General features: G+C 37.9%; 3 protein-coding genes across 4 annotated transcripts; all 3 read left to right on the top strand.

The window, feature by feature from the left end:
* Window positions 1-1,547: 1,547 nt before the first annotated feature.
* On the top strand, window positions 1,548-8,064 carry LOC102718283. The gene is made up of 18 exons (XM_040525421.1): window positions 1,548-1,826; window positions 1,974-2,155; window positions 3,029-3,133; window positions 3,222-3,293; window positions 3,367-3,514; window positions 3,949-4,031; window positions 4,242-4,297; window positions 4,820-4,956; window positions 5,028-5,118; window positions 5,252-5,317; window positions 5,423-5,645; window positions 5,982-6,083; window positions 6,266-6,351; window positions 6,457-6,579; window positions 6,675-6,744; window positions 6,839-6,930; window positions 7,366-7,470; window positions 7,689-8,064. Exons 1-18 carry the CDS (start codon window positions 1,660-1,662, stop codon window positions 7,809-7,811), a joined length of 2,031 nt encoding a protein of 676 aa, XP_040381355.1. The 5' UTR covers window positions 1,548-1,659; the 3' UTR covers window positions 7,812-8,064.
* A 504-nt stretch (window positions 8,065-8,568) lies between these two features.
* Window positions 8,569-16,743, top strand: LOC102718002. 2 transcript variants are annotated; one of them, XM_006656705.3, is made up of 18 exons: window positions 8,569-8,934; window positions 9,710-9,879; window positions 10,488-10,592; window positions 10,673-10,744; window positions 10,868-11,015; window positions 11,586-11,668; window positions 12,359-12,414; window positions 12,626-12,753; window positions 12,831-12,921; window positions 13,051-13,116; window positions 13,233-13,455; window positions 13,665-13,766; window positions 13,934-14,019; window positions 14,102-14,224; window positions 14,931-15,000; window positions 15,092-15,183; window positions 16,038-16,142; window positions 16,240-16,743. In XM_006656705.3, the coding sequence occupies exons 1-18, from the start codon at window positions 8,588-8,590 to the stop codon at window positions 16,351-16,353; spliced, it is 2,181 nt and encodes a 726-aa protein (XP_006656768.3). In that variant the 5' UTR covers window positions 8,569-8,587; the 3' UTR covers window positions 16,354-16,743. The 2 variants fall into 2 exon arrangements, with proteins under 2 accessions (XP_006656768.3, XP_015694361.2); XM_015838875.2 differs by lacking the exons at window positions 14,931-15,000; window positions 16,240-16,743 and having other exon boundaries at window positions 16,038-16,125.
* A 922-nt stretch (window positions 16,744-17,665) lies between these two features.
* Window positions 17,666-20,747, top strand: LOC102716044 (zinc finger protein ZOP1). The gene is made up of 5 exons (XM_006655846.3): window positions 17,666-17,794; window positions 18,727-18,927; window positions 19,086-19,167; window positions 19,795-19,890; window positions 19,997-20,747. Exons 1-5 carry the CDS (start codon window positions 17,786-17,788, stop codon window positions 20,338-20,340), a joined length of 732 nt encoding a protein of 243 aa, XP_006655909.1. The 5' UTR covers window positions 17,666-17,785; the 3' UTR covers window positions 20,341-20,747.
* Window positions 20,748-26,327: the final 5,580 nt, after the last annotated feature.

Here is a 26,327-nt window from a genome sequence, read left to right as displayed (position 1 = left end):
TTTAAATTTAAGGTTGAAATTCAAATTTTGGCTTATAAACATAAACAGAAATGAAATGACAAAGCTCTTAGTTTGGTAATACGTAATACCGTCTAAAAATATTTACTTGCCTTTAAGAGCCATTGTATCTTGCTTTTTTTTTCCAGGGAAGTTCTTAGATGATTTTTCCCTAAAAATTGGGAAAATTCTTCTGTAAATTAAGTGAACACACAAATCCAAGTCCAAACTGGTTTTTTAATTTATTTGTTTTTTTCAAGCAGCTATACAGTTGATTTTTTTTCCTTTCTAAAGTCCAATAAGATAACGGGGGATGGAAGAGGGCGGGATGAATAATTGAAGGGAAATAGGAAATAAAGTAGTCGTCGATTTGGATGCATGGCAAATTGACAATATCCTTGAGGTGGATACCCATATAAATGTAGGAATAACATGGCCGCCCACATGGGAAAAGCACTTCGTGTTTGATCCTCTTTGGCAAGAGTACGCGTCACTCGGTTCCATAATATAAAACTTTTTAGTCTTGTATAGATTTATATAGATGTTAATAAATCTATATATATATATATAAATTATATATATTCATCAATTAATAAATTTAGACAAAGCTTGAAATTTTTATAATATAAAATGAAGATAGTAAATTGTGCGAAATTATCCATTCAAAGCCAAATTGATCGGTTATCAAAAATTATTAAGACAAAGAATCACAAGTCTACTGATTTAAAAAGAAGGGTTATGTGATAAATGATGTGCCAAATCTTTACAATAAAAAAACAACGGCTTTAAATAAAAACATATTAGTTAGAAATTAAATTATGAAATATAAACATACTTACGACGTAAAAGCCCAGTGGAAATAATAAATATTTATATATTTAAACACAAATGGTCAAATATAGAATGAAAACAACGATGGTAAATAAAAAATAGATCATGTATAAATTAAATTATGAAATATATACCTGTATAATATATACACACGTTTAGATAATAAATATATAATAGCGGAGGCTTTTTTTTATGTGGTGGTATTTGTAATACTTCTTTCAGCTTTTTTATGACACCGCTAAATTTTAAATCTATATTTAACTGTCAGATTTGATGTGAGAATAATAGATGAAATACGCGTATGATTTGGGAAGCCGATAAACAAAAGAAAGGTAGGTGGAATATGGATAGTCGGATTTGATAAAGATGATTTGAGACACTAGATTTGTTCAATTAATAAAATAAGTTTGTGCACTATAAAATGAATGGACTGATCGGAAGTTATAATGGTACATTATATAGGACATGCGGATTAGGTGATAAAAAAATTAAGACATGTGAATTTGATGGTAAATTCTTTGATCGCTCATTCATTTTTGAGAGGGGCATTTAACTATTCGTCGCTCTTTAAGATGTTAATAAATTTGTCACTCATGATCTATAACACGTAAGCTATGTGTTTATTATATGAGTTCGGTTACAAATCTCTTATCACAAAATAAGTTAATTATTACCTTTCGAGAAGATACTCCTTTTAACGGTGCACGAGTTGGACATGTGAGTGCTGAGTACTGACCAGTGACGACTGAACGGCGGCGACTTTTGACTGCTCCGCCGCTCACCTCGCCTCTCCTCCACCCCGCGCCGCAGCCGCACGCACGCACTGTCACGATGCACTCGCAGGCGTCCGGACCCGAGAAGGTGGCGGCGCCGTACGGGTCATGGGAGTCGCCGATCAGCGCCGCCGCCGTCTCCGCCGCCGGGAAGACCGTCGAGGGGCTCGCCGTCGCCGGCGACGGCCGCCTCCTCTGGGTCGAGACGCGCCCCGAGGAAGGAGGGTACGCGACGCACGCAGTCCACCCCCTCTCCCCCCCTTCCCCTTCTACCGCGCCCGCGCGCGGCGCCGTTCGTCGTCTCGTCAGTGTGCTCCTCCTGATGCTGTATTTTTGTCTCTCTCTCTCTCTCTCTCCCTCCTTTTCCTTCAGACGAGCGGTCCTAGTGAAGGAAGCGGCGGAGCCGGGCGGCAATGCTCTGGATGTGACGCCGCAGGGGTTCGCGGTGAGGTCCCTGGCGCAGGAGTATGGCGGCGGGGCGTTCGCTGTGCAAGGCGATGTGGTCGTCTTCTCCAACTACAGCGACCAGCGCCTCTACAAGCAGACTATCGGAGGTACAGCGAACAAGCTGCGCATTGCTGCGTACCGTACTTTATTACTGTGGCTAATAGCTGCTGGACTCGACGACTCAATCTCGCATTGTAGCTGATTTGGGTTAACTGTAGCACCGTGTTTGGGCCTTCCGATGCTAAGTCAACGGACCAGCTGATTGAGCTGTAATGGTTTATCAACGACAAAAAAGATAATTCGTTGGTAAAACTTATATATATGGGTCATGCGTGGGCCTAATGATTTATAAAAGCCAACGATAAAAAATAAAATACGATGAATAAATTCCAAAATTAAGGTTTAAAATTCAAAGTTTGGTTGTCTCTTATAAGCTGAAAAGCATACTATGGTGTGCAGGTCTGGCACAGTTGCTGTTTTGATGTTGCACAGCGACTGCTGACTGCACTGGTTCTGAGTTGTGGGTTCACACCGCCACACCAGGCACATTGCTTCATTGCCTTCCTATAGAGGATATAATAGTAGTCGCTTTGAGGGAAATGGATCAGAAATGGTATAATTTAGTGGAAAAAACTGAGTAATATACTTCTAACCTTTCCATTTTGTGAGGCGCAGACATAAATTTGATCCAGGTGAAGTTAAGCTTTCTTCTGCTATTGATTTGCAATGCACCATGGAAGTTGAGATCCATATGATCAAATGCATGAGCAAATGGTTTAGAAAGAAGCCTATCTTTGATTTTATTTTTTGTATAGTAATGCTGCTTTCATTTTCGAAAGGTTGATTCGATGTATCTTTTTAGTCTTTCAATCGCTACTCATGAACTCATGATTGCTAAAAAGGGCTTCATATGAATGGTTCCTTGAAAGCATTTCTGGTAACTGATATATTTCAATATCTTTTCCTTGTTGATCTTTCAGATACCTCGGCACAACCTCTAACACCTGATTATACTGGATCAGTAGTACGTTACGTGGATGGTGTCTTTGATCCTCACTTCTGTCGTTTTGTAACCATAATGGAAGGTGATTAATATTTCATTTCACATATAGTATTCTAGTAGTTATGCTTTCCACATTTACTTTTTTAAGGAACTTTCCAATTTAAACACAGACCACCGAAGGGATAGCTCAAATCCCATGACAACAATTGCTGCTGTAACAATAAGTGACGGAGATATTAATGGTAAGCTTCTTTTGGGCTGTACTTGTTGCACTGCCTTTTTTCTTTAGACTTTTCAACTTTTTTTTTTCCTCAGAGCCAACTGTGCTGGTCAGTGGCAATGATTTTTATGCTTTTCCACGCATTGATACAATTGAAAAGCGTATGGCATGGATTGAATGGAGTAACCCGAATATGTCATGGGATAAAGCACAACTATGGGTTGGATATTTCTCCGAGAAAGGGTAATCTCTTACTTGCATGCTTCTGTTCTCAACTTGTTTTCACGAAAAAAAAAAGAGGTCCTACTCAAGCAGTTGCTGGGTTACATTTTTTGTGTTTCGAAAATACTGGATGATATAGATCTTTGTCAATGTATTTATGCAAATGAGCATGGAGTTGTGCATATTACTGATCTTCATAACTAGTCCTGTAGTCCATATTTTATATCACTCTACTTGTAGTCACTAGTTCACGGTAATAACTGTTTGATTGAGACTGTAGATGTATATGCATAATATAACTTGGTCAGATAGTCAATTCAATAGGACATATTCTTTATTTGCAACCTTTTCATTTTTCAAAAAAAGCTATGCTTGGGTTGCTTATTGACCTGTGAATGTTGAAGGAACTATGATCTTCCAAGCCCACATATATATTAAGTATTCATATTGTGCAGAGAGGTACGAAACAAGATTTGCATCGCTGGTGGTGACCCAACGTTAGTGGAATCTCCTACTGAACCCAAGTGGTCTTCAAAAGGTTCTAGCATTGTCATACCCAGTTTATATTAGTTTCAGTTTATTTATGTGTTCAATACATACTTTTTCATCCTTGTGGGTTGCTGCACTTCTCTGTACATGAATTATGAATTTTTAGCATGTCAGAATTATTCTTTAGGTTTTGGCTTCACCAAAAGAAAGGAGCAAATATATTTTTGAAATATAACTTAATTCAATCAATTTTCTTTAGGGGAGCTGTTCTTCATAACTGATCGACAGAGTGGGTTTTGGAATATTTATAAATGGGTATGATCTTCCCTGAACTAATTATTTCTATTCAGTTGCCTGTTGATCTGATTTTGCAAACTACTTAATTGAAATATCAAGTGGCGCGTACCGGGACCTTATATTCCCTGCATTCCTCTCATTGCTAATATGTTCTGTATTTATTATTTCTGTCTACTTCCCAGTCTAATTTCTCGTACAAAATGTTATGCTCTGTTTATATTTGACATGCATCTTTCAGTAGGAATAGTTGTGACTTTGTGACAAACCATTTTATTGCTTAGTTATTATGTTGGCATCTTCATTATATGGGGCAGTAGTAACGTTCGTGTTAATATCCTACTACTAACTTCTAACTTTTTAGAGCGAGGGAAACCCAAAACATTTATCATCATGAAAAACAAAAAGAAAAGAGTCCACTTTGAGAAACTTCTCTCTGATTAGGATGGCTAAAATCATGTTATTAAAAGTACTGTTTTTTAAAATTATCCACTGCGATTTGTCATGTTACTTGGCATTTATGTGCTAGTTAATTTACAACAGGATGAGCAGAGCAATATGGTAGTGCAACTGTATTCACTCGATGCTGAATTCTCAAAGCCAATGTGGATTTTTGGTGTCAGCTCCTATGGTTTCCTTGGAAAAGATGACGCATGTCACAAAATCATTTGCTGTTACAGGTTTTTCACGTTTTCCCGTTCTTTTAGTGTTTGTTTATTGTGTGTAATTCAGAAATTTCAAACTTATCCAGGCAGAATGGAAGGTCGTGTGCTGGAGTGCTGGACCACGATTCAGGGTCTTTTTCAGAACTGGACATTCCCTTCTCTTCTGTGACTAATATAGTATGTATATGAAAACCAATGTGTTACCTTCAGAACTGTTGTGGTTTGCTGATTGTAAGACTTGGGTGTCACTCGTTAGGCCTTAAATTTGTTGAAATGCTGATGCTTTAGTCAAATGTTTCTGATTTTCTAGGTTTGTGGAGATGGGTCCTTCTATGTTGAGGGTGCATCTGCTACTCTTCCAGTGTCTATTGCTAAGGTTCATTTGACTACCTTAATTTATTGATTGTCCCATGCCAACTATTCAAACTGAATTCCTTGTGTACAATCTGGCACAATCCTTTGACCTTTATTTTTGCACCAGGTGACATTGAATGAAAAGGGAAAAACAGCAACTGATTTCTCTATAGTCTGGTCATCTTCAGAGGATGTTATGCAATATGCGTCCTACTTTAGTTTGCCTGAATTTATGGAGTTTCCAACTCTAGTCCCTGGCCAGCAGGCTTATGCTTATTTCTATGCTCCGCACAATCATATTTTCCATAGCTCATCAGATGAGAAGCCTCCATTATTGGTCAGAACACATGGTAATCAGTTCTATGATGTTTCATTGACTTCATATACCCTATTTAATTGTTGTCTTTATTGGTCATATTTATAACAGAAGTTATCAGGAAACACATGGCTTTTTTCTCATTCACTTTTGTTAGTACTAATTATAGAGCAGTACCTTGTTTTTGTTTGAAGAATGTTTTAATGATGATAAAAGATCATAGAGCACTCCTTGGTCCTAAGTCCTGACTGAATTAACAAACCTTTTGAATTGTTTAGGGAAAGCAGAACATTACAATAGAGAGATGGACTTTTTTGAAAGTAAGGAAATGGAAATGGAAACTTCTATTGACATTACTGCAATTCTTTAGGTGGACCTACAGATGAAGCACGTGGAGTTCTGGATCTTGGTGTGCAGTACTGGACAAGCCGAGGATGGGCATTTGTTGATGTTAACTATGGGGGAAGCACAGGTCTTTGGCTCTTTCTTGGCTCTAATATATCTGATAAAGAATTTGCATTTGTTTTACTTAGATATTTGATGTATGAGTAATTTTCTGATGAATTGCAATGCTCTTATATACTATCTGTTTAGCATAACACATTTTGATGGTGATACGGACTAGTTTCTTGATATTTCTTCGCTATCTTAAAGGCTATGGGAGAAAATATCGAGAGAGGCTTTTAGGGAAATGGGGTGTTGTTGATGTAAATGATTGCTGCAGCTGTGCTACATTTCTGGTATATCTTATGAGACAAATCTTTTTCATATTTTTATGTACAGATTGTAATCATTTTCAGCGCATAATAAGAAAATATGAAGTATGCTTATATCAATCTGATTAGGTGGAAACTGGAAGAGTAGATGCGCAACGGCTCTGTGTAACAGGAGAATCTGCTGGTGGATTCACAACTTTAGCTTGCCTTGCTTTTAGACAGATATTCAAGGCTGGTTCTTCTTTATATGGGGCAAGGCTCAAATATCCATAATTTATCTCTTTTGCTGCAACTATCTATCTGCTGATATTTTAATGCATATAGTGTTATGCTTTGGTTAAAAGCAGATTGCTGACTTAGCTTCGCTGAGGGCAGGCATGCACAAGTTTGAGGCATACTACATCGACAACCTTGTTGGTAAGGACTTCTGCACTCATCTATGCTGGAAAATATACCGTGTGTATGTGTTCATGGTTTGGTTAACAATATTACTGTACCTTCAATATTGCAGGGAATAAACAGGATTACTATGAGAGATCACCAATAAACTTCGTTGATAGATTTGCATGTCCAATTATATTGTTTCAAGGATTGGAAGACACGGTAAAGCTATAAGATCTAAACTGCTCCCTTGGGTCATTATTTGAAGAGCCTTTTTAACTTTTAAATTTTTACTATCGGTGCCATATGAAACGTATTGGCTGTTTTGTCTTTCAAAGCATTTCATATCGTTATAATATAATTGATTTGTACTAGTGCAAAGTTACAATAAGCAATAGCATCATATAAACAAAAATGAAGTGGTATTTAATTATCACTGAATGATGCACTTTAGTCCTCGTGTGTTGATAATTGCATGATCAATATGTATGGCTAGGAAGTTCACTTACTGATAAGAGTTACCTATTGATGAATAAGACATAATCTGTTAAGCCAGACAGAGGGAACAAATATCGGCTAAGAGTGACTTGCCAGCGGATAGCTTTCCCACATTCTGCTCTCCTTAGTCCTTACCAGCTTTCGCCTGTTAATATTCAGGTTGTGTCACCAGATCAGGCAACGACAATATACAAGGCCATAAAGGACAAAGGCCTTCCTGTTGCTTTGGTTGAATATGAAGGCGAACAACATGGTTTCCGCAAGGTCTGAAGAGTACCCTCTTTAATTTGTCCTTGCAACACCTAAACTTATATATCTATCTTATCTGTGTCAGGTTGATTATAATTTCTTACTGAATTGTTTTGTTTGCAGACTATGAAAGCGAACTATTAAATTGTACTCTGTATATGAACTTGGGACTAGAACTTATAGAACAGTAAATAAGTAAAATTACATAAGCTGACGTGCATTTCTTGGAGCAGGCCGAGAACATCAAGTTCACCTTGGAGCAGCAGATGGTGTTCTTTGCTAGATTAGTTGGGCACTTCAAGGTGGCTGACGACACCACTCCAATAAAGATTGACAACTTTGATGACTCCTTGTAAGCGTTAACAAATTATTCGTCAACTGCTCAACTTCTGGAACTGGATGAACTCTGGAGCAGGTTGGCTTAGCTGTACTTTGAAATAAACTCTAAAGCTTAGCATAGTACTCTGAATCAAAATAATGGAATAGATGCTTAGGTTAGCTAGCATTTCTCCCAAATTTTCACGTTGCAGCACATTTGTAGTACTATTAAACATCTGAACATGATTAGGCCTTTTTGCATGACTCTTATGGGAACTTGATTTAATTCTAGCTGGAATCGGGAAAATAATTCAATATTTGCTTGGTGTTCGGGTATTCACAAAGTAACTATCGAGCAGATCTGTGCACGAAACTATTACGAGTCACTGACAAACGGCAGCTCAATCTCTCTCTTTTTTTCTACCCCTAGAATGCTCGCGGCTCAATCTTTTGACTAATTGTTAAAATTCATTCAAAACGAACACCTCCAAAGAAAGAAAAATGATTTCAAGGGCTTCTTCAGAACACTGTAATTTTACAGAATTTTCATGGCAATTAGATTAATTTCCTTGAAATTTGTCCCAAAGTCCTCCGTTCTAAACCATCCCTAAAGTCCTTTTATTTTGTTTTTAGTTTTAAATCTAAAGTCAACAAAATTTATTGTCAGATTTACTATTAAAAAAACAAAAAGGTTAAAAAATATAATTGAAAAAATATCAATTAATGGTAGAATTGAATAATTGATCATTGGATCATCATCCACTATTCAGCCTATAAACCCCACAAAACCTCATATAAAAAGCAGTCCGCACCAATGGCGGCACTCCTCGCCTCCATCCTCCTACCCGCACGACTCTCCAACTCCGGCCCCGGCCGCCTCCTCCTCCTCCGCACGCTGCCCCGCCCCCGCCTCCGCCTCCGCCGCGGGCTCGCGCCGGCGCCCCGCATGTCCTCGTCCTCCACCGCGGCCTCCCCGTCGCCTTCCCCCGCCGCCGCCGCCGATGGCGGGAGCGGCGAGAAGCCCGTGGCGGCGCCGTACGGGTCCTGGAGGTCGCCCGTCACCGCCGACGTCGTATCCGGCGCCGACAAGCGCCTGGGAGGGATCGCGCTAGGCGGTGACGGGCGCCTCCTCTGGATCGAGGGGCGACCCGAGGAGAAAGGGTAACTACCCCGACGTTTTTCTGAGCTTTTAACACTTGTAAACAATGTTTTTTCCTCCAAATTTTTGGTTATGTTAGCCGCTTCTACACCCTTTTTGACGGGAGTTTGTATGGTTGCATTTGTTATTCGTTAAGGCACTGGGAGACTCGGACTCTCGTATGTATCTTGTGGCCTCGAGCTGTTATGACTTGTGATGTTTGTATTCTTAGTAAGTGTAAGTATCTGGAATTGTTTGTTTAGCATGTTGGCACAAAGTTGCATGGAGATTACGTAAGAGAAACTGGAAGGGATACTGTTATTTGTTTCAATTTCTTATTTTATTGAATTATTGGAGTTTTAGTTATCGGTGTTAAAGAGAGAATCTTTGCATAGAATTATTACAGTATGAGATTTGTGCAGAGGGAAAACTACCTCATCAGATTTCCTTGTACTGATACTTTCCGGAATCACAATGATATATGGCTATTTAGTTGAAACCAACTGGCACTACCTGAGCTGTGGCATTCAATCTCCCAAGTTCCTACCAGCAGATTACTGATGTGATTTTTTTTTTCATATCAGCGTTCCATATGAATACATGATCACATGAATGATGGTCTTTGATAATTACAGTTGCTTGAATATGCAATTTGACTATTTGAGAAACCCATAATGGATTTTATTTGTATTTGCTGTTTGTGCAGGTTTGTTAATGTCAATTATTAGTGTACTTTTAATAGGTCCATGCTATGTTGTGTCACTCAGAATTAATTGTCTTCAACCATATTGGATGCAGGCGTATGGTAATTGTCAAGGAGGATGATAAGCCTATGGATATCATACCTCAAGAATTTGCAGCACGTACTCTAGCTCAAGAATATGGAGGTGGTGCATTTGCAGTCAAAGATAATGTTGTTGTGTTCTCAAATTACAAGGATCAACGTCTGTACAAGCAAACTACTGAAAGTAAGTTGTTTTCTATGGTTGTAGGACTAAGGAGTTAGGTGAACCTAAGTGAATCAGAATGACAATAAAGAAATATGGTTTAGTTGGAAGGATATGCTTTTACTTTCACTATTTATAGTAATACTTTGTCTAATGCTATTTAAATTGTGTATAGCATGCAATTTCAATAAGTAAACGTTGGTGGATCATATCAGGGGAAAAGTTATTTTCTCATGAGATTTTCTGATTGAGTGTATTATCTGATTTTGTCATAGCTATTTGAGGGTATAAATGATTGAATTAACTATCATAGAGTTGAAATTTTGCTCTATGAAGATAAGATGAGGAACATCTATATAGAAAATTTTGCACGAAATGTACTGTTCAAGAGTTTGGGAAGCGTGCTTGCGAAAATCCAAAATATTTCATAGGAAACAAATGGGGCCTTACAATGAAAAATGATAGCCAGGGAAATGGTAGGTTGTGTTTGGCAGGACTAAAAAGGAAATATAATCACACTAATGCGTATCAGCTGTTGAATATTTAGAACCACCTGATGGTTGATGATCAATATATTAAATAACAATATTTTCTGCTTAATTTTTCACATCATTATTTCCCCCTGTCAGCTGGCATGCCTGTGCCTCTTACACCCGATTATGGTGGGCCTGATGTCAGTTATGCTGATGGAGTCTTTGATCCTCACTTCAGCCATTATGTTACCGTGATAGAAGGTAATTTGCATATGATTTTATTACACAGTATATAGTTACATAATGAACTTCTGACATGCTCAAATTTCTTGATTGGATAGATCGTCGAAAGAGTAGCTTGAATCCCACCACAACAATCGCAGCTATAAGCTTGAGTGACGGGGATGTTCAGGGTAAGACTATATGAGATATTATAACTTACACAAAACTAAATCTGTGTGTGTTTGTTGCTTGTAATTTTCTCATATCTAATTTTTCTTCATAAGAAATCTTACATTTTTTTTTCTGCATTGAAGAACCAAAGGTACTGATCAGTGGCAACGACTTCTATGCTTTTCCTCGTATTGACCAAAATAAGAAGCGGATGGCATGGATAGAGTGGAGTCATCCAAATATGCCCTGGGATAAATCAGAACTTTGGGTTGGCTACTTCTCTGAAAGCGGGTAAACGGCATTATCTTTAGAAATGCACATTAAAACATGTTGCCTTTTTCTTCCAATCAGGTAATATAAGCAAAACAAACATTACATCTGGGATGAGAGCAATTTAGTGTGGATCGACTTCATTCTTCCTTCTTGGTTCATAATACATGCTATCCTTTTTATAGGGATCATTTGATGTTACTCCTTAATAAACATTGAATATTTCTAAGGAACCCCATCTCTAATGCACAGAATATATATATATATATATATAAAAGATAGTTGACTACTCTCTTTGTTTCACAATTTAAGACTTTCTAGCAATCCCTAGATTCATATAGATGCTAATGAGAACTATATGCATTGATCAATCGATGAATCTGCACAAGACTAGAAAGTTTTACAATATGAAATGCAGGGAGTACAGAGGAATATATCTCATAATAATAATATCTTTTGGATTTATCTTTTGTTGCAGTCTCTAGTGTTTCTGTCTGTTTACCATATGCAAGTCCATTTTTGACCTGTTACCAATTTTTTTTCGACTGTTAACTTTTTCTGATTTAGCATCCATGTATTCTTTATTTGCAGAGAGTTGACTAAACAGGTCTGTGTTGCTGGTGGCAATCCATTGCTAGTGGAGTCCCCAACTGAGCCTAAATGGTCTCCAAAAGGTGTCATATTGATTGTTAAATTTGTTGACTATCTGAAACATTTTTCATATAGTCCTAGTTACTTGAATAAGAAAGTCATTATTTGTTTAGTGCAATACATTTGTTCTTTTATTTATTTTTTGAGGTTCATACACTTGTAGGAATCCAAACATATTTGCATGAGAATATTATACAGATGTAACATTGTGAAGGATGTACCTACCTTCTCTTGGTCTTTTTTGAGGTGTGCATATTCACATCATTAATTGACTCTAATACTGGAAGCCAGAAGTTGGAGCTAACACTGTTCTACTGAGATGCTACATCATGGTTTCTGTCAGTATTGCTCAAAAAAAAATGTTTGTCTTATATTTTTTCTGTGTGCATTATTTCCTTGAGTGTTTCCAACTAAATTTGTCTAGCTTAGTTCATATCTATGATATACAATTGTCTTATTTAAGCAAAAACTATCTTTGGTATGGAATGAAGGTTTTCTTAACCAGCTACTTGTATTTAATGTTATTTGCTGAGCCTTTTCTTCACACTTCACAGTGATTAAATTCGTTGGCTCCATAATCCATTAACCCCTTTGCAACTTTAGCAATAGTAATGTATTTGCTTGGCAGTGATGTGATTATTGATTATCATGATTGAATCATCCTGCTTGCAACTCTGCTACCAAAGATTCATCTAATTCACATGAACTTGCAGGCGAATTGTTTTTCATAACCGATAGAGGGAGTGGATTTTGGAATATTTATAAATGGGTAATTTGCTTATCTCAATCCTTGAACCTTTTTACTGAAGATTGCAAGTATCTTTTGTCCTGATTTTGTTTAACATTCCAATTTTTTGGTTGTTGTAACCTGTAAATAATGATTTCAATGTTCATTGCTCATGTGATGATCAAACATAGTGTTCCTAGTGATTATCTGAATTTTATTTGATATACATGGCCAATACACTTGTTTCTCACAGGTTGAGCACACCAACGAGGTTATTTCGGTGTACAGACTAGATGCTGAGTTCACAAGGCCATTGTGGGTTTTTGGTATCAGCTCTTATGATTTTCTTGGGGAAAGCAATCACATCGTTTTCAGCTACAGGTTTTTATAGTGTACCGATACACTTCTATTGATGAAAATATATAAATATTCCATCACAATACCTATATGTCACACAGGCAGCATGGAAGGTCATTTGTTGGTGTTCTGGATTCTGATATAGGTTCTGTTTCATTGCTTGACATCCCCTTCACTGATTTATCCAATGTGGTAAGCATAGGGAATCTGCATCGCTTTTATTTGAAAAATTCTATTATCCATTTTTCTCATGTTTATGTTCTAGCTTGTTTAATTCCATTCTGGAATGGTTATGATAACTTACATCGTGTGGTGTGCCAGGTTGCTGGAAATGATTACTTCTATATCGAAGGTGCATCTGCTACTGTTCCAATGTCAATTGCAAAGGTTTCTAGGATTTCACATTCACATTTCTGCTTTGTTGATGATGTGTTGGTGCCCTTTTTTCATTTTAGAGCATATTTGTCTATCAACTATGACACATCATGTTCTGTTTCTTTCAGGTAGCTTTAAATGAGGACAGAACAAAAGTAACTAGTTTCTCAATAATTTGGTCATCCTCACCAGATGTTGTACAGTATAGTTCTTTCTTCAGCACACCAGAGTTTGTTGAGTTTCCAGCATCCAGCACTGGCCAGAAAGCTTATGCATATTTTTATCCACCTTCAAACCCAAATTTTCAAGGTCTGCCAGATGAAAAACCTCCACTGCTTGTCAAAACACATGGTAAGTAAATTATGGAAGCCTTGTGATGCCTCAGGATGACTTTGTAGTCTGCCCCAAAAACAACTATCAACTATGTAGCCCTAACTGTTTTGTATTTACAATTTTCACGATCTGGTTTCTATGTATGTTTAATTTGGTTTGTTAGGTTATCAGATCCTTTCTTTTCCATGGTCAATCATGGGATATTGATACTCCCCTACATTTTTCAGGAGGACCAACAGCAGAAACACGTGGAATTCTGGACCTGAGTGTTCAGTATTGGACAAGTCGAGGATGGGCATATCTTGATGTTAACTATGGAGGAAGCACTGGTTTGTTCTTTTAGCTTCCACTGTTTAGGTTGCACCCTTTATGGACAATATTGGGAACTTATTTGTCTCTGCTAATTTCATGTCATAGTTGATTTAATGAATGCTCTAGTTTATTTAAACATTTAAATTTTTATCACTAAATGTAACTGTATTAAAATAAAATGAAGGTTTTGGGAGGGAGTATCGGGAGAGGCTACTTGGCAAATGGGGTATCGTCGATGTTGATGATTGTTGCAGCTGTGCAAGATTCCTGGTACATCCTATCAGTAATGGTTGTAATGCTATATAGCATTTCATCGTAGTAATGATAATAAAACACCTTAATGTATTTTTAGGTGGAGAGTGGGCAAGTAGATGAGCAACGCCTTTGTATTACTGGGAGATCAGCAGGTGGATACACTACGTTAGCTTCGCTCGCATTCAGGGACACATTCAAGGCTGGAGCTTCTTTGTATGGTGTAAGTTATATCTTTCTAGGATTCTTCTTTTGGGGGTTTCCTATAAATGACATAACAAAGCACAATAGCCCTTGCATGTTTTAGATTTCTTGTGATTGCTTTTAAATGTTAGTCACTTTTTACACATCAGTTGCATTGTATTTCATTTTTTTAGAAATAATAATTGATGATTTGATCCTTGTCTTAGGCCACGTTCGGCCGGTGCCCGTTAGTTAACTTATGGCCTGGCACACGGAAAATATAGTAATAGATTAGTACATGATTAATTAATTATTAAATATTAAAAAAATATAAAATAGATTAATATGATTTTTTAAAACAACTTTCCTATAGAAAATTTTTGCAAAAAATACACCATTTAGTTGTTCGGGAAGCGTGTGCGCGGGAAATGAGAGGGAATAAGTTAACTAATGGGGGGCGGCAAACGCGTCCTTAGTCCATATCCAAGTATCAGTTGCCTTATTGGCTGAATTCTGCACTTGCCTCAAGATTTCAGCCCAGTGCACAAATGTAACGTTGTAGGATCTGTTTTTTCACAGATATAGCTTGATTTATAACCTGAAATGAAGCTTCTAAATCAATGATTCATTTGTATGATGGGTAAACTGATAAAAGATTAAAGTTTATAGAGTGGTCCACCCTTATTACATAAGAACTAACTAGCTGATTGCTGATTTGTCATTTTTGTTACCGTATTAATGAGCAGATTGGTGACTTATCTTTGTTGAGAGCAGAGACACACAAATTTGAGTCTCATTATATGGACAACCTTGTAGGCAAGAGTCTCATTATTTATTTTTGGTAAAAATATTTTATCCAACCCTTATGTCCAATCTAATAGTCACCCTTTTCTACGTTGCTCTTCAGGAGATGAAAGGGCTTACTATGAGAGATCACCAATCAATTTTGTTGACAAATTTACATGCCCTGTGATTTTGTTTCAAGGCTTGGATGATAAGGTATGTGATGATTGCTGAGTATCAACTATTTTAGACAAGTCATGTTTGTCAGTGTATACTTGTATATGTCACAGTGGTATGCGACACTGTTGCACTTCCACCCTTGGATATAGATCAATATCTAGCAGAACAGCAGACAAGCTAATGTGGGACTCTTGACTTAGCTTGTATTTTCTATTTGTTAGATTAGAAACTTTTGTCAGACCATCAATTCATTATATTTTAGTTCCTCCTATAGTCCCATTTAACTAATGGCTCTTCCTAAGCCATCCTGAAGTACTCATTACTTCTTATAGTTTTATTACATTAGCATCTAAGACAAGTAATAAATCTCATGTTAAAAAATTATTAAGTTTCATAACTCACCTGAAGAAGAAAGGCTCATTTTCTATGTACTTAGCATCTCTTAAGAGTTAAAGATTTTTCTTTAAAGAAATATTTCTATATTGTGTACTACCTCTGATTATTTGACACCTTTGACTTTTGGATCTACATTTGATCATTATCTTATTCAAAACATTTACCTAAGTATTGATTATTTTGTTCTTATTTGTTTCATTATTGACGATACTTTAGCATGATTTGTAATTTTCATATTCTTACAAAAAAAAATTGAATAAGATGAATGGTCAAACATAGATCGAAAAATCAACAGCGGCAAATAAAAAAAATGAGGGTGTATTTGAGATCTTTTATCATCATCCCCAATATTTCCCTGTGAAACATTTCTTGTGAGCTCATAAGCCAGAAGTTCCTTGTTGGTCTCACACATAATAATGGTTACTGAGGAATTACTGATGCATAACTGCAAATGTAATATGCAAAAAAAAATCATCAGCTTCAATTCATTCCAGGTAGTCCCGCCAGATCAGGCACGCAAAATATACAAGGCCTTAAAAGAGAAGGGTTTGCCTGTTGCCTTGGTCGAATACGAAGGAGAACAGCATGGCTTTCGCAAGGTCTCAAACTGTCACACTTGTCTATCCTCTTTTTACACCCTAAACCCTGCAATAAGATTGTGAACTTGTGATGGGTTATGTTCTTTCATTTGAACAGGCTGAGAACATCAAGTTCACTTTGGAGCAACAGATGGTGTTCTTCGCTCGATTAGTCGGGAATTTTAAGGTGGCAGATGATATAACTCCAATCAAGATCGAAAACTTTGATTGATAGCTTGAAGATAGCGGCAGCTTACATACATTTCATGGAACATAAACTTATGCTAGATGGGCTTCTGGTTCAACGTTTTGTCCATGTACTCGAGCCCCTTGAGTAAACTTTAAATCAATACTCGTTTGGGTATGGTCGATCACTTGCAATGAATTCATGAACTGTAGAGCTTCGCTCGGATATGCAGGATGTCTTTTCATTGGCCGTAAGTTGTAACCAGTTCACTATATCTGGGACGGCCTCTTTCAAAGAAAATAAATAGCCTGGGACGGAGTTGAGGACTTGTTTGGAATACAGGACATTTTCTAATTAAGTTCAACTCTTGTAAATTTCTTCGAAATGTAATTCATATAGAAAAGTGTACTTAGTCTCTTAACCAAGTATATACTTAACCCCATTAATTAGTCATCCCTTGGAGTATAGAAACCGGTTCAGATAATACACAAGAAAAAGGGTAAACAGACATTACATACACCTGCAACTCGCCCAGCTAGATGATAAGATCCAATTCCTAAGGATTGAATTTTTTTGAAAACCATTTGGTTCGTAGGAATGAATCATAGGAAGATTAAAGGAATTTTTTCCTTCTTATGAGATATAGAGAAAAAACATAGGAAAATTTTATTCACTCAAACCTCTTAAAATTTTTTTTATTGGATTAGTGTTACCATGTATTTCTATTTCTTTACTTTTTCTATTTTTTTAATTAAAATTCCTCCAAACCGAATAAGCCCTAAACCGGGGAACAGTCTAATATATCTAGACAAAAAACGACCACTTTGAACCTCGTTCTAGATTCCTGGAGCCGTCTTACAGTGTGTTCAAGAGAGGTGATCCAACGCTATATAATTGTGACTTCGTCCTCCCAAAGACATGTAATCCGGAGGAGAATAGTTAGGTAAATTCAATTATCATGTGTTAAATTTGAACATGTTTAACTTATGATAAATTCAAGTAAATTATAATACGAAAAAGAGACTAATCATATCAACCCATTGTTTTCAAACATCAGGACGGAATACCTGGATATATCAGGATATAGCATGTGGACTGAAATCTTACAAATATCCTGTGTTCAAATGCAGCATTGAATTTGAATTCTGAGCTAGTATGATTCTTTGAGCTTTAGGGGGCCTGACGGCTGATCAATTTTATTCGCCTACAGGCTACGGCCCACGCAAGCAGAAATCTCCTCCTCCCCGGACGCAATTCCTAAGTCAGAGGGAAATGGGTGGATGACATGTGGGCCCCGCCGGCAGTGGGCCCACATGTCAGACATTGAGATCCCCAGATTTCAACGTCAGAGGATCCCCTTCCCTCCTCCCCCACCAACGCCGGCGTCACCTCTCCCGTCTCCCCCCGACGGACTCGTCTCATCTGCTCTCCGGCGAACCCTCGCCTGCGGAGGCAGGGCTAGGCCTTCCTGCTCGCCATGACGGAGGTACGCTCTTCGCCCCCCTCCCCCCCTCTCTCTTCTGCGTAACACGAGAGCGCGTGGCACCTCCCGCGGGCGGCGGCTGTGGGGTGTTCGCGCACCGATCTGGGCGAAACCGCGGTGCTTTCCTCCTTCTGGGGGAGGGTCTGGGCGATGGCCTCCATCATCAGCATGCAAGTTTGTGCTCTCGTGGGTGACGATTACGAGTTTTGCGCGGTCTAGCTTTTGCTCTCGTGGGTTTCGATGAATTAGGGTTGGCTTCGTTTGCTTGTGTATGTTCTTTATGTTCCGGGTGCTATAGAAGAGTAGAATATGAGGCTTGGTGAAGCTGCCGTGAGGAAGATTATGCCCCTGAAGTGAATCCATCTTCATCTGAGTGCTCTAGTCATATTACATTTGTAGGTTGAGAGTTGAGACATAATTAACCAATTAGGGTTTGATTCTTTTGGTTAATACTTATTTTCTACTTGTTTATATTAAACCGTAATTGAATTTTAATGACTAAGTGGCGATTAGAGGCTGAAAGTTCCAATAAACTACTCTCTTTCTGAATAAATGAGGTTACAAACACCTACTGTTTTTGTTTGAGAGAAATATTGTAGTTCTTTTTTCCATTTGAAAATGTTGTGTCCAATCATCTTCTGTATATTATGCTGTTGAACTCTGCTATTGCAAGCATCCAATCCTGCTAATTGACTTTTTGGCATTAATATTGTTTGCTGTTGTTGAAACATTATTTAGTCCCTACCTAGGAAAGTAACGGCACAAGAAGCCACTGTAGTTTCCTTCTGGTAGATATATGGGGTCCTTGTTAGTCCTTTGAAAGTTATTTGCAATCATCACCTGACTATTAAGTTCTCACACTCTATCATCACAAACATCCAACTTTGCAAGTTTTATTTTTGGTATTAATAACTTTTTCCTTTCTTTTGTTTCAGTACTGGGTGAGCCAAGGAAACAAATGGTGTGACTTCTGTAAGATTTACATAGCTAATAACCCACTAAGCATCAGAACACATGAAATCGGTAAGCGCCACAAGGACAATGTAACTAAAAGATTGGCAACCATGCAAAAGGAGGGTGCTGCCAAGGAAAAGGAGCAGCAGCAAGCAGCTCGTGCCCTCCAGCAGATAGAAGCTGTAAGTGCATACTCCATAACACTGGATATCCTGTATATGTTTGTTCTGTCGCACAAACTACAGAGCTTAGTAGGATTTTTTTTTAATTTACCCTTTCCTTTATTGCAATTGGTTGAGGAAGCATGGCTGATTATTTGTTCTTTTTTTTCTCACTACAGAAAGCTAAAAAGAGCTACCAAAAAGATTTAGAGAACAGTCAAAGAAACGTGGATGGTGACACTTCTGAGGCACCTGGAGATGGTTGTTTACGTCTTACCATTTTTATATATCAATGTTTTTCTTTAATACCTAATGACTGCAGATAGCCTATTTTCTGCCATGTCAATACTCAATAGTCATATTTGCTTTGCATAAAAAATTTGGCCTCTAAAAATGATGATATTTCCCTTCTTCACCTAATTTAAGCTTTCATTAACTTGGTGTATTAGTCTTATCGTCATAATTTTCTCCTGCTGATTCTAGTTGTATAAACTTGCATTCTGATGAGACTAGTTGATGAACCAAGTAGCAGCAATGTTTAACTATTGTTGGTATTCAAAACCCAATTGTTTGATCTTAAATCAGCCATTCAAACATATCTTTCTCCTGTCTCCGAAGTGTATCCTTGATCTGCTACTTTGTGTTCCTTCTTCAAGCTCAATGTCCTTACGGGTAATAAAATGACATCATGTTCTTATACTAGACCAAAAAATGTTATTGGACAATAAAGTATGCTACAACAGCATAAATATTAAGCAAAAGATGTTAACATGAGTTCTGATTCTGCTAGGAAACTACTAAACCAAAGGCTTTCTGAACTGTTCTAGCTAGTATACTCTGTATACTGACTACTGTCCACCAGCACTAGATAACATCTTGTTTGTGCAGGATGGGAATTCGACTCTACTTCAGGATACTATTATGACAAATCTACTGGGCTCTACTATGATTCAAATTCTGGTTTCTACTATTCTGATGGTTTAGGTAACTCTCTTAAGCCAACATGTGTATCTAGATTTTTAAGTGGCTCTGTCATACCTTTGAGGGGGCTGCTATTTTTCACTAATATCTATGCTTTCTTATTGAGCAGGTAAATGGGTGGCTCAGGAAGAGGCATACGAATGGACAAAAACTTCGCAAGCTAACGCTGGGCAATCCTCAAGTTCACAAGCAAAACCACCTGCTGCAGTTACGACTGCCCCCACAATTAAAGGGGGGCAGGCTCCAGGTTTGGTCGTTAAGAAACAACTAAACCCGATGAGAACTGTAAAGGGTGCCCCATCTGCTATTGCTGTTAACAAGAGAAAACGAGAGGACGGCAAGCCCAAAGTGATCTCAAAGGAGGAGGAAGCAGCCATTAAAGCGCGTGAAGCAGCGAGAAAAAGAATGGAGGACAGGGAGAAGCCTCTGATGGGATTATACAGATCGTACTAAGGTACCAATGTTCCCCATACTGATATGCTTGCCGTAGGGGCCTCCCCTGTTAGTAGAAATGCTAATGGATGGATTGTTCTGTGAAAGAATTGCGAGATTATTAGCGTTGGGTTAAGAACGTCTTTCGCATCTGGGAAGCCTGCCTGTAGTGTATTATGTACAACACCTCTGGTGCCGGCAATTCCCTGAATTGGGCCAATCCCCTTACCTGTAAAACATGTAAAGTACTACATTCATTAGCATTTCTTTTGCTCTTTCTCCCAACGGATATGCTGTGTAGTATGCTCAGAAATGAAGTCCTAGTGATAAACTGTACCATGTCTCCTATTAATCTTATTACTGAAGCCTCGAAAGCTCTAATCACCAGTAATTAAGATGATCCCGAACAGCAATTACCTCAGGTATTTGAGCAATGATTACTGCTTTATTATGTGCTACAACTTGCAGCAAGGCCGTCACCTGCCAGCAATTACTGCTGATAATTCTGGAGCAGAGTTGCCATCAGCTAACACTGACCGGAACGAAGCATCCAAACCTGAAACGTGCGCCTCCCGTCCACAAGTCCAGCACACGACGTTATCACCCGCTTCGTCGGCGATGCAGAAGCAGTTGAACGAGGGGTCCCCGCCGTTGAACAGCGGCGATCGGTCGTGCCTGCCCATGTGAGCTGCTACAGCGCTGTTAATGGTGTCACACTCACACCCCTAGCCAGCCAAAGCCCAAGCTTGTCAGCGTCACACAACTCACGGTCCTAGACATCGAGACATTGTCGTTTTTTTTTCGTGCTAGGATTAGGATCGCGATCACGACTAGGATTAGTTTAAACGGTTCAGCTTCCGTAAAAATCCTGATGTTACTTAGGCCATTTATAATGCTTCGGTTTTTATGTTTAAAAGAGCGTCTGATAAACAACAATACATTTAAGTTGATAATAAAGATAGCTTATACATGGTATTAGTTTTATTTTGTTGTTCGTAGAAAACAAATATGAGAGACAGATTACATGGTAATGTTTATGATGATGGTTTCATCAGGATGAAATATATTTTATCTTTCTCTTAATTAATTTATTACTCCCTCCGATTAAAAATAATTGTTATTTAGGATAAGATTAATCAAACCTATAAAATTTCAATAAATAATTTTATGTTATAACAAATTTATAGAATCTAATAATTTTATGATATCATGATAGTACTTTTTAAAAATAATCTGAGTATATCATTAGTTTTACATTTAAACTAATTATTTAAGAAATTATTAATAGTCAGAATTTTAGAAGTTTAAACAAATCATGTTTCTAACTATAAATATTTTTAAGCGGAGGGAGTACTGCATCATAAAAAATACAGACACGTTACTTTATCTAATAAAAATTTTATTTGAAGTGGTTTCATAGAAAAATGAATTCGTACGGATGCTATTCAGGACATGTTTTAGTTTGAGAAGATGCTTCGCACGTTCGGATGAACGTACGTCAGCTGCGTGTTTATTCTGGAAGGATTTTTCAGGGTGTTGGGTGGAGCATTTTCTCCCGTGGATCGTGTGTGATTTACGGGGGATGTCACGTCGTCTTTGACCGGTAAAGTGGGCACCGGATGGATATGGGTGGACGGCTCCGGTCAAACTAAGCGTGCGGCGGTCGGGACGGCTTTGAACAGCTACTAGTCTACCGCTGCTCACTCCCGGCTTGGGCCTCACATGAACAATTAACAAATTTTAGTTTAAGAAAAAGAAGAATAATAAAACGGGACTAGGGGACAAGGCAACGGTTGATGAAGGCTCGAAGCCGCCCCACAGCACCACGTATGATGCTACTCGATCAGACCTAAAATTTATATCCTCTATCTTTATTTTTAGTGGGCGTTAAATTTATATTTAACCATTCGTTTTATTTAAAAAATTATATAAATATATAAAATTTTAAGTTATACTTAAAAAGTATTCAGTATGGCGTTCAATAAAAAAATACATGGGGAAGTATTTTTTTTAATTTTATCATTTCTCCTGTAAACTGTTTTTTCTATCAGAAAGCATGTCATTCCAAACATTAAGAGTTCTCATGATATAAATTTCTTCAATGCAGTTTTCCAATAAAATTGTCGTGTTCCAAAATGGCCTTACGCACCTTGTGCTTATGTATCGGCCTATGCATCCCACCAACTCACTCGTTATGTTTTTCTTAAAGGATGGACTGAACTTGATCTCTACGTCTAAATCGGATGAAAACAACCAAACTCATTTGTTATGTGCCGATGGCGACTAGAAAAATGTCGGGTAACTTAGACACCACCAACTACAACATGGTTAGCCTCGTGAGCTTATTTTTCCTGCTTAAGTCAACAAAATTTGAAGCTGTATACGGCAGAGTCCATAGTTTTCTTGATGAGTTCTTTTACTATATCTTGATGTACTGAAATTTTTAGTATCTTAAGAAGATATATTATGCCTCAAGATACTAAAACTTTACACTGAAAAATACAATACTTCTAGATATTTTTTTATAGTAAAAATGTTCAGCCTAGATACAACTAATTTGGACGCTACACGAACATGTTTATGCCTGGTTGTATAACTCCCGAGCGACTAACAATGACTAGGACCTATAAGATCCAAAATACAAATGCATCCCAACAACAGAGGCTATGGGTTAAATTAACATGGTCCTATTAACACTAAACTAGCAGAATTTAGAACTCCAGATGCCTAAGGAGTACATGACAAATATATTTTTCATGGGCCCAATGATTTGTCAATTGTCTATCATCAAGGATCGGATCTTTTAAGTACCCTAGGAAACAATATGCTCTCATTCCATCGGTTGGAAATCTTCGTGTCAAACAAAGATATTAACACGAGTAAAGACCCTTTTTTTCTTCTTGCATCCTCCATTTTTTTTAGATTGAGGGCCCTTTCGATGTTTTGTACTCCTTAATCATGAGCAAACATTGCTGCAAAGTGGAGTAAAATATGATCCGAAAACATTAACTTAATATGCGTTATCATTTTTTTTAGAAAAAATGGAAAGGATAGCATGAGCTTGCCTGATCAACTAACTTGAGTGTTGTCATTAGGTTTGGTAACTGGACTGAAGGAGAAACTAAACTAGAACCCGGAATTTCCAAGGGGCTGACTTTTACTTGTAGTAAAACTTAATCCACACTATTGATATATTTTTATCGGACGGATGTGATTAAATTATACTACCAACAATATTGTGTGTAGCTGAAATTTGAAGGGGTAATATAGTCCTTTTTATTGTGATTTTTATTATCAAAAAATAAAATTATAAAATACTACTAATCAATTAATTAACAAAGTATAAAAATACCCTTTTAAATCAACGGATGAGATTAGTTCTACTGATAGTATAATACTACCAGTAAAATATACCGGAGAGAGACCTATTTCCTAATATAATATTGCAGGCCCTTTGAGTGTCTATTTCTTTTCTTAGTACAAATATAATATATCTAATAATCATATTACGTGTTCTTAATGATCTAAAAGCAATTGCTGAAAAATAAACTATGATAAAAAGACCTCATAATAAGCTCAAAATTTAAGTTTTAATATATAAACAGATAAGTTGGATACACTCTCCCACTTTGGGCTTCACTACATATGCTCCACTACTATAAGTACCACTGCACACTAGCTCTTCTATGGTTGCAAGAAAGGAATTTCGGTGGAAGCACCTTTAAAAAGAACGGAAGCGAATAAAAGAGAACAAGATCATGCCTCTCGTCCACACTTCATTATCAATGATGGAATTTGTTAGATTTATCCAATGGTCATCTTCTTCCTCCTTGCACCACCACATATTCAAACCCTCCTTTGGATGATGGAATTTCGAATAAAATTTTATGGGACTTTTTTTAGGATTTAAGTACAACAAGAAGAAAAAACAACTCATCTACTATCAAGAAGACACCATATGCTATAATATTTTTTGTGGATTCAATTTTTACATCAAAGAAAATCACCTTGAACTCAACACTGATTCATCTTTGACTATCAAAAACTCAATTTGGAATCAAAAGATGAACTATCTATTATTCCATCCGCATTTTAATGGATGACGTTATTAATGTTTTAAGTACACATTTGACTATCCGTCCTATTTAAAAATATTGTGCAAATATGCGAAAATTAAGTTATAATTAAAATGTGTTTAGTAATAAATTCAATCACAACAAATATATGATAATCACGAAAATTTCTTTTGAATAAAATGAATGTTTAAACATAAGCAAAAAAAAGTCAACATTGTCGGCACTTGCTTCGAACCAGAGAACCTAGATACATCATAGACCTAACCAATGGCATCAGGATCAATACATGAGACCACTGGCACCCACCCTTAGGGTGCGTTTGGTTCATGGAAGACTGGATGGGATATGGCGATCCAATTTTTTGTTTGGTTGAGCGAATATGACGATCCAGTCTTTTGTTTGGTTGTAGGAATGAAGATGTATTTGGTGATCCAGTCTTTTATTTGGTTAGAGAGAGTACGATGAATTTGTAGGTGAGTATAACTCCCATCAAATTAATACACAATACAAAACATAAAATTTCCAACAATTCACTTTCTCCATTATAAATATACATAGAAAAAAGAAAAAAAAAGAAGAAATAAGAAAAAAAAGGAAAAAAATGGCTGGATCTGGGCGCTGGGCCGCCGCCGCCGCCTCCTCCCCCCGGCCGTTGCCTCCTCCCGCCGGCCGCCGCGTCGCGCCTCCTCCCTCGGCCACCGCCGTCGCCTCCTCCCCACGGCCGCTTGCGCGCTCGTCTTCGTCGCCGCCTCCCCTGGCTACCGCGCGCTCGTCGTCGCTGGTGCGCTCGTTGCCGTCGTCGGCGGCGCCGACCAGCTCGTGGCCATGCTCATCGTCGCCTTCGTCGGCGGTGGCCAGCTCGTCGCCGCGCTCGTCGTCACCGGTTAGCTCGTCGCCATCGGTCAGCTCGTCGCCCGCTCGTCGCCGTCAGCCATCAGCCAGCTCGCCCGCTCGCCTGCTCACTCGGGCGGCCAAATCTGGCCAAATCGGCTGGATTCCTCCATCTGGCATCTGGGGGGAATATTCCCCTCGGGCCGCCCTATCCTACTCCCGCCCACCAATCAAACACCTACAAAAAATGGACAGCCATATCTTATCCACCCAAAACCCCCCATCCAAACACACCCTTATATCCCGGACATGATCTCTGCACTCTTCGCTTGCACTGTTGCACAGTTGATGGCCATGGTGGGCAAGGATTGCAGATGTATCCAGTGACAAACATGTGACGGCAACTAGGGCCAATGGCCATCAACATTACTAGTAGGGGACTACACTAATAACATACAATTTAGGAGAGCTACCGGCACAAAAAAAAAATGTGAAAAGGGACTTAGAGTTGGTGGCGTATTCAGAATTTTTATTATGGCTAGTCTAACTTACATATTTTTTTAATTATCATAAATATAACATATAATATATATAACAGAAATATAAAATTAATCAAAAGTTTATTTGTATATAGGCTTAAGCTAGAATTTTTTGGGTGGTCCGGAAACCACCAAAGCCATCCTCTAGATGAGCCGCTAAGGGTGATAGCGCCACTTGAGTTGAGATAAGTTTAACGTAGGTGATCATGCGACTATGATCTATCTCTCATATGCAGGGATTGTTTGGTTAGTTATGCAGCTTATCTAAGTTTGTCGTAACTTAAGTTATTAAGTTACTTAAATTTGATTAAGTAAGGTGGGTATTCGGTTTTATGTCATACTTATGATAAGATTTTATCTTGAATATACAGGGCTCACGAGCCAATGACACAATAAAATATAATAAATTTATCACATATTAGCTTAGGGTGACTATATTTTATTAGCCAAACCTTAGATAAGCTAGCTAAAATATTATAACAAGTTTAGAAAAATTGACTCATACGCAGGGGTTGTTTGGTTACTTAACCCAACTTATTCACAACTTAATTAGTTTAATTTG

Source organism: Oryza brachyantha, chromosome 6 (assembly GCF_000231095.2).
Source record: "Oryza brachyantha chromosome 6, ObraRS2, whole genome shotgun sequence".
Taxonomy (NCBI): Eukaryota; Viridiplantae; Streptophyta; class Magnoliopsida; order Poales; family Poaceae; genus Oryza; species Oryza brachyantha.
Note: the sequence above shows the minus strand (reverse complement) of the source record. Positions and strands in the feature narration are given on the sequence as shown.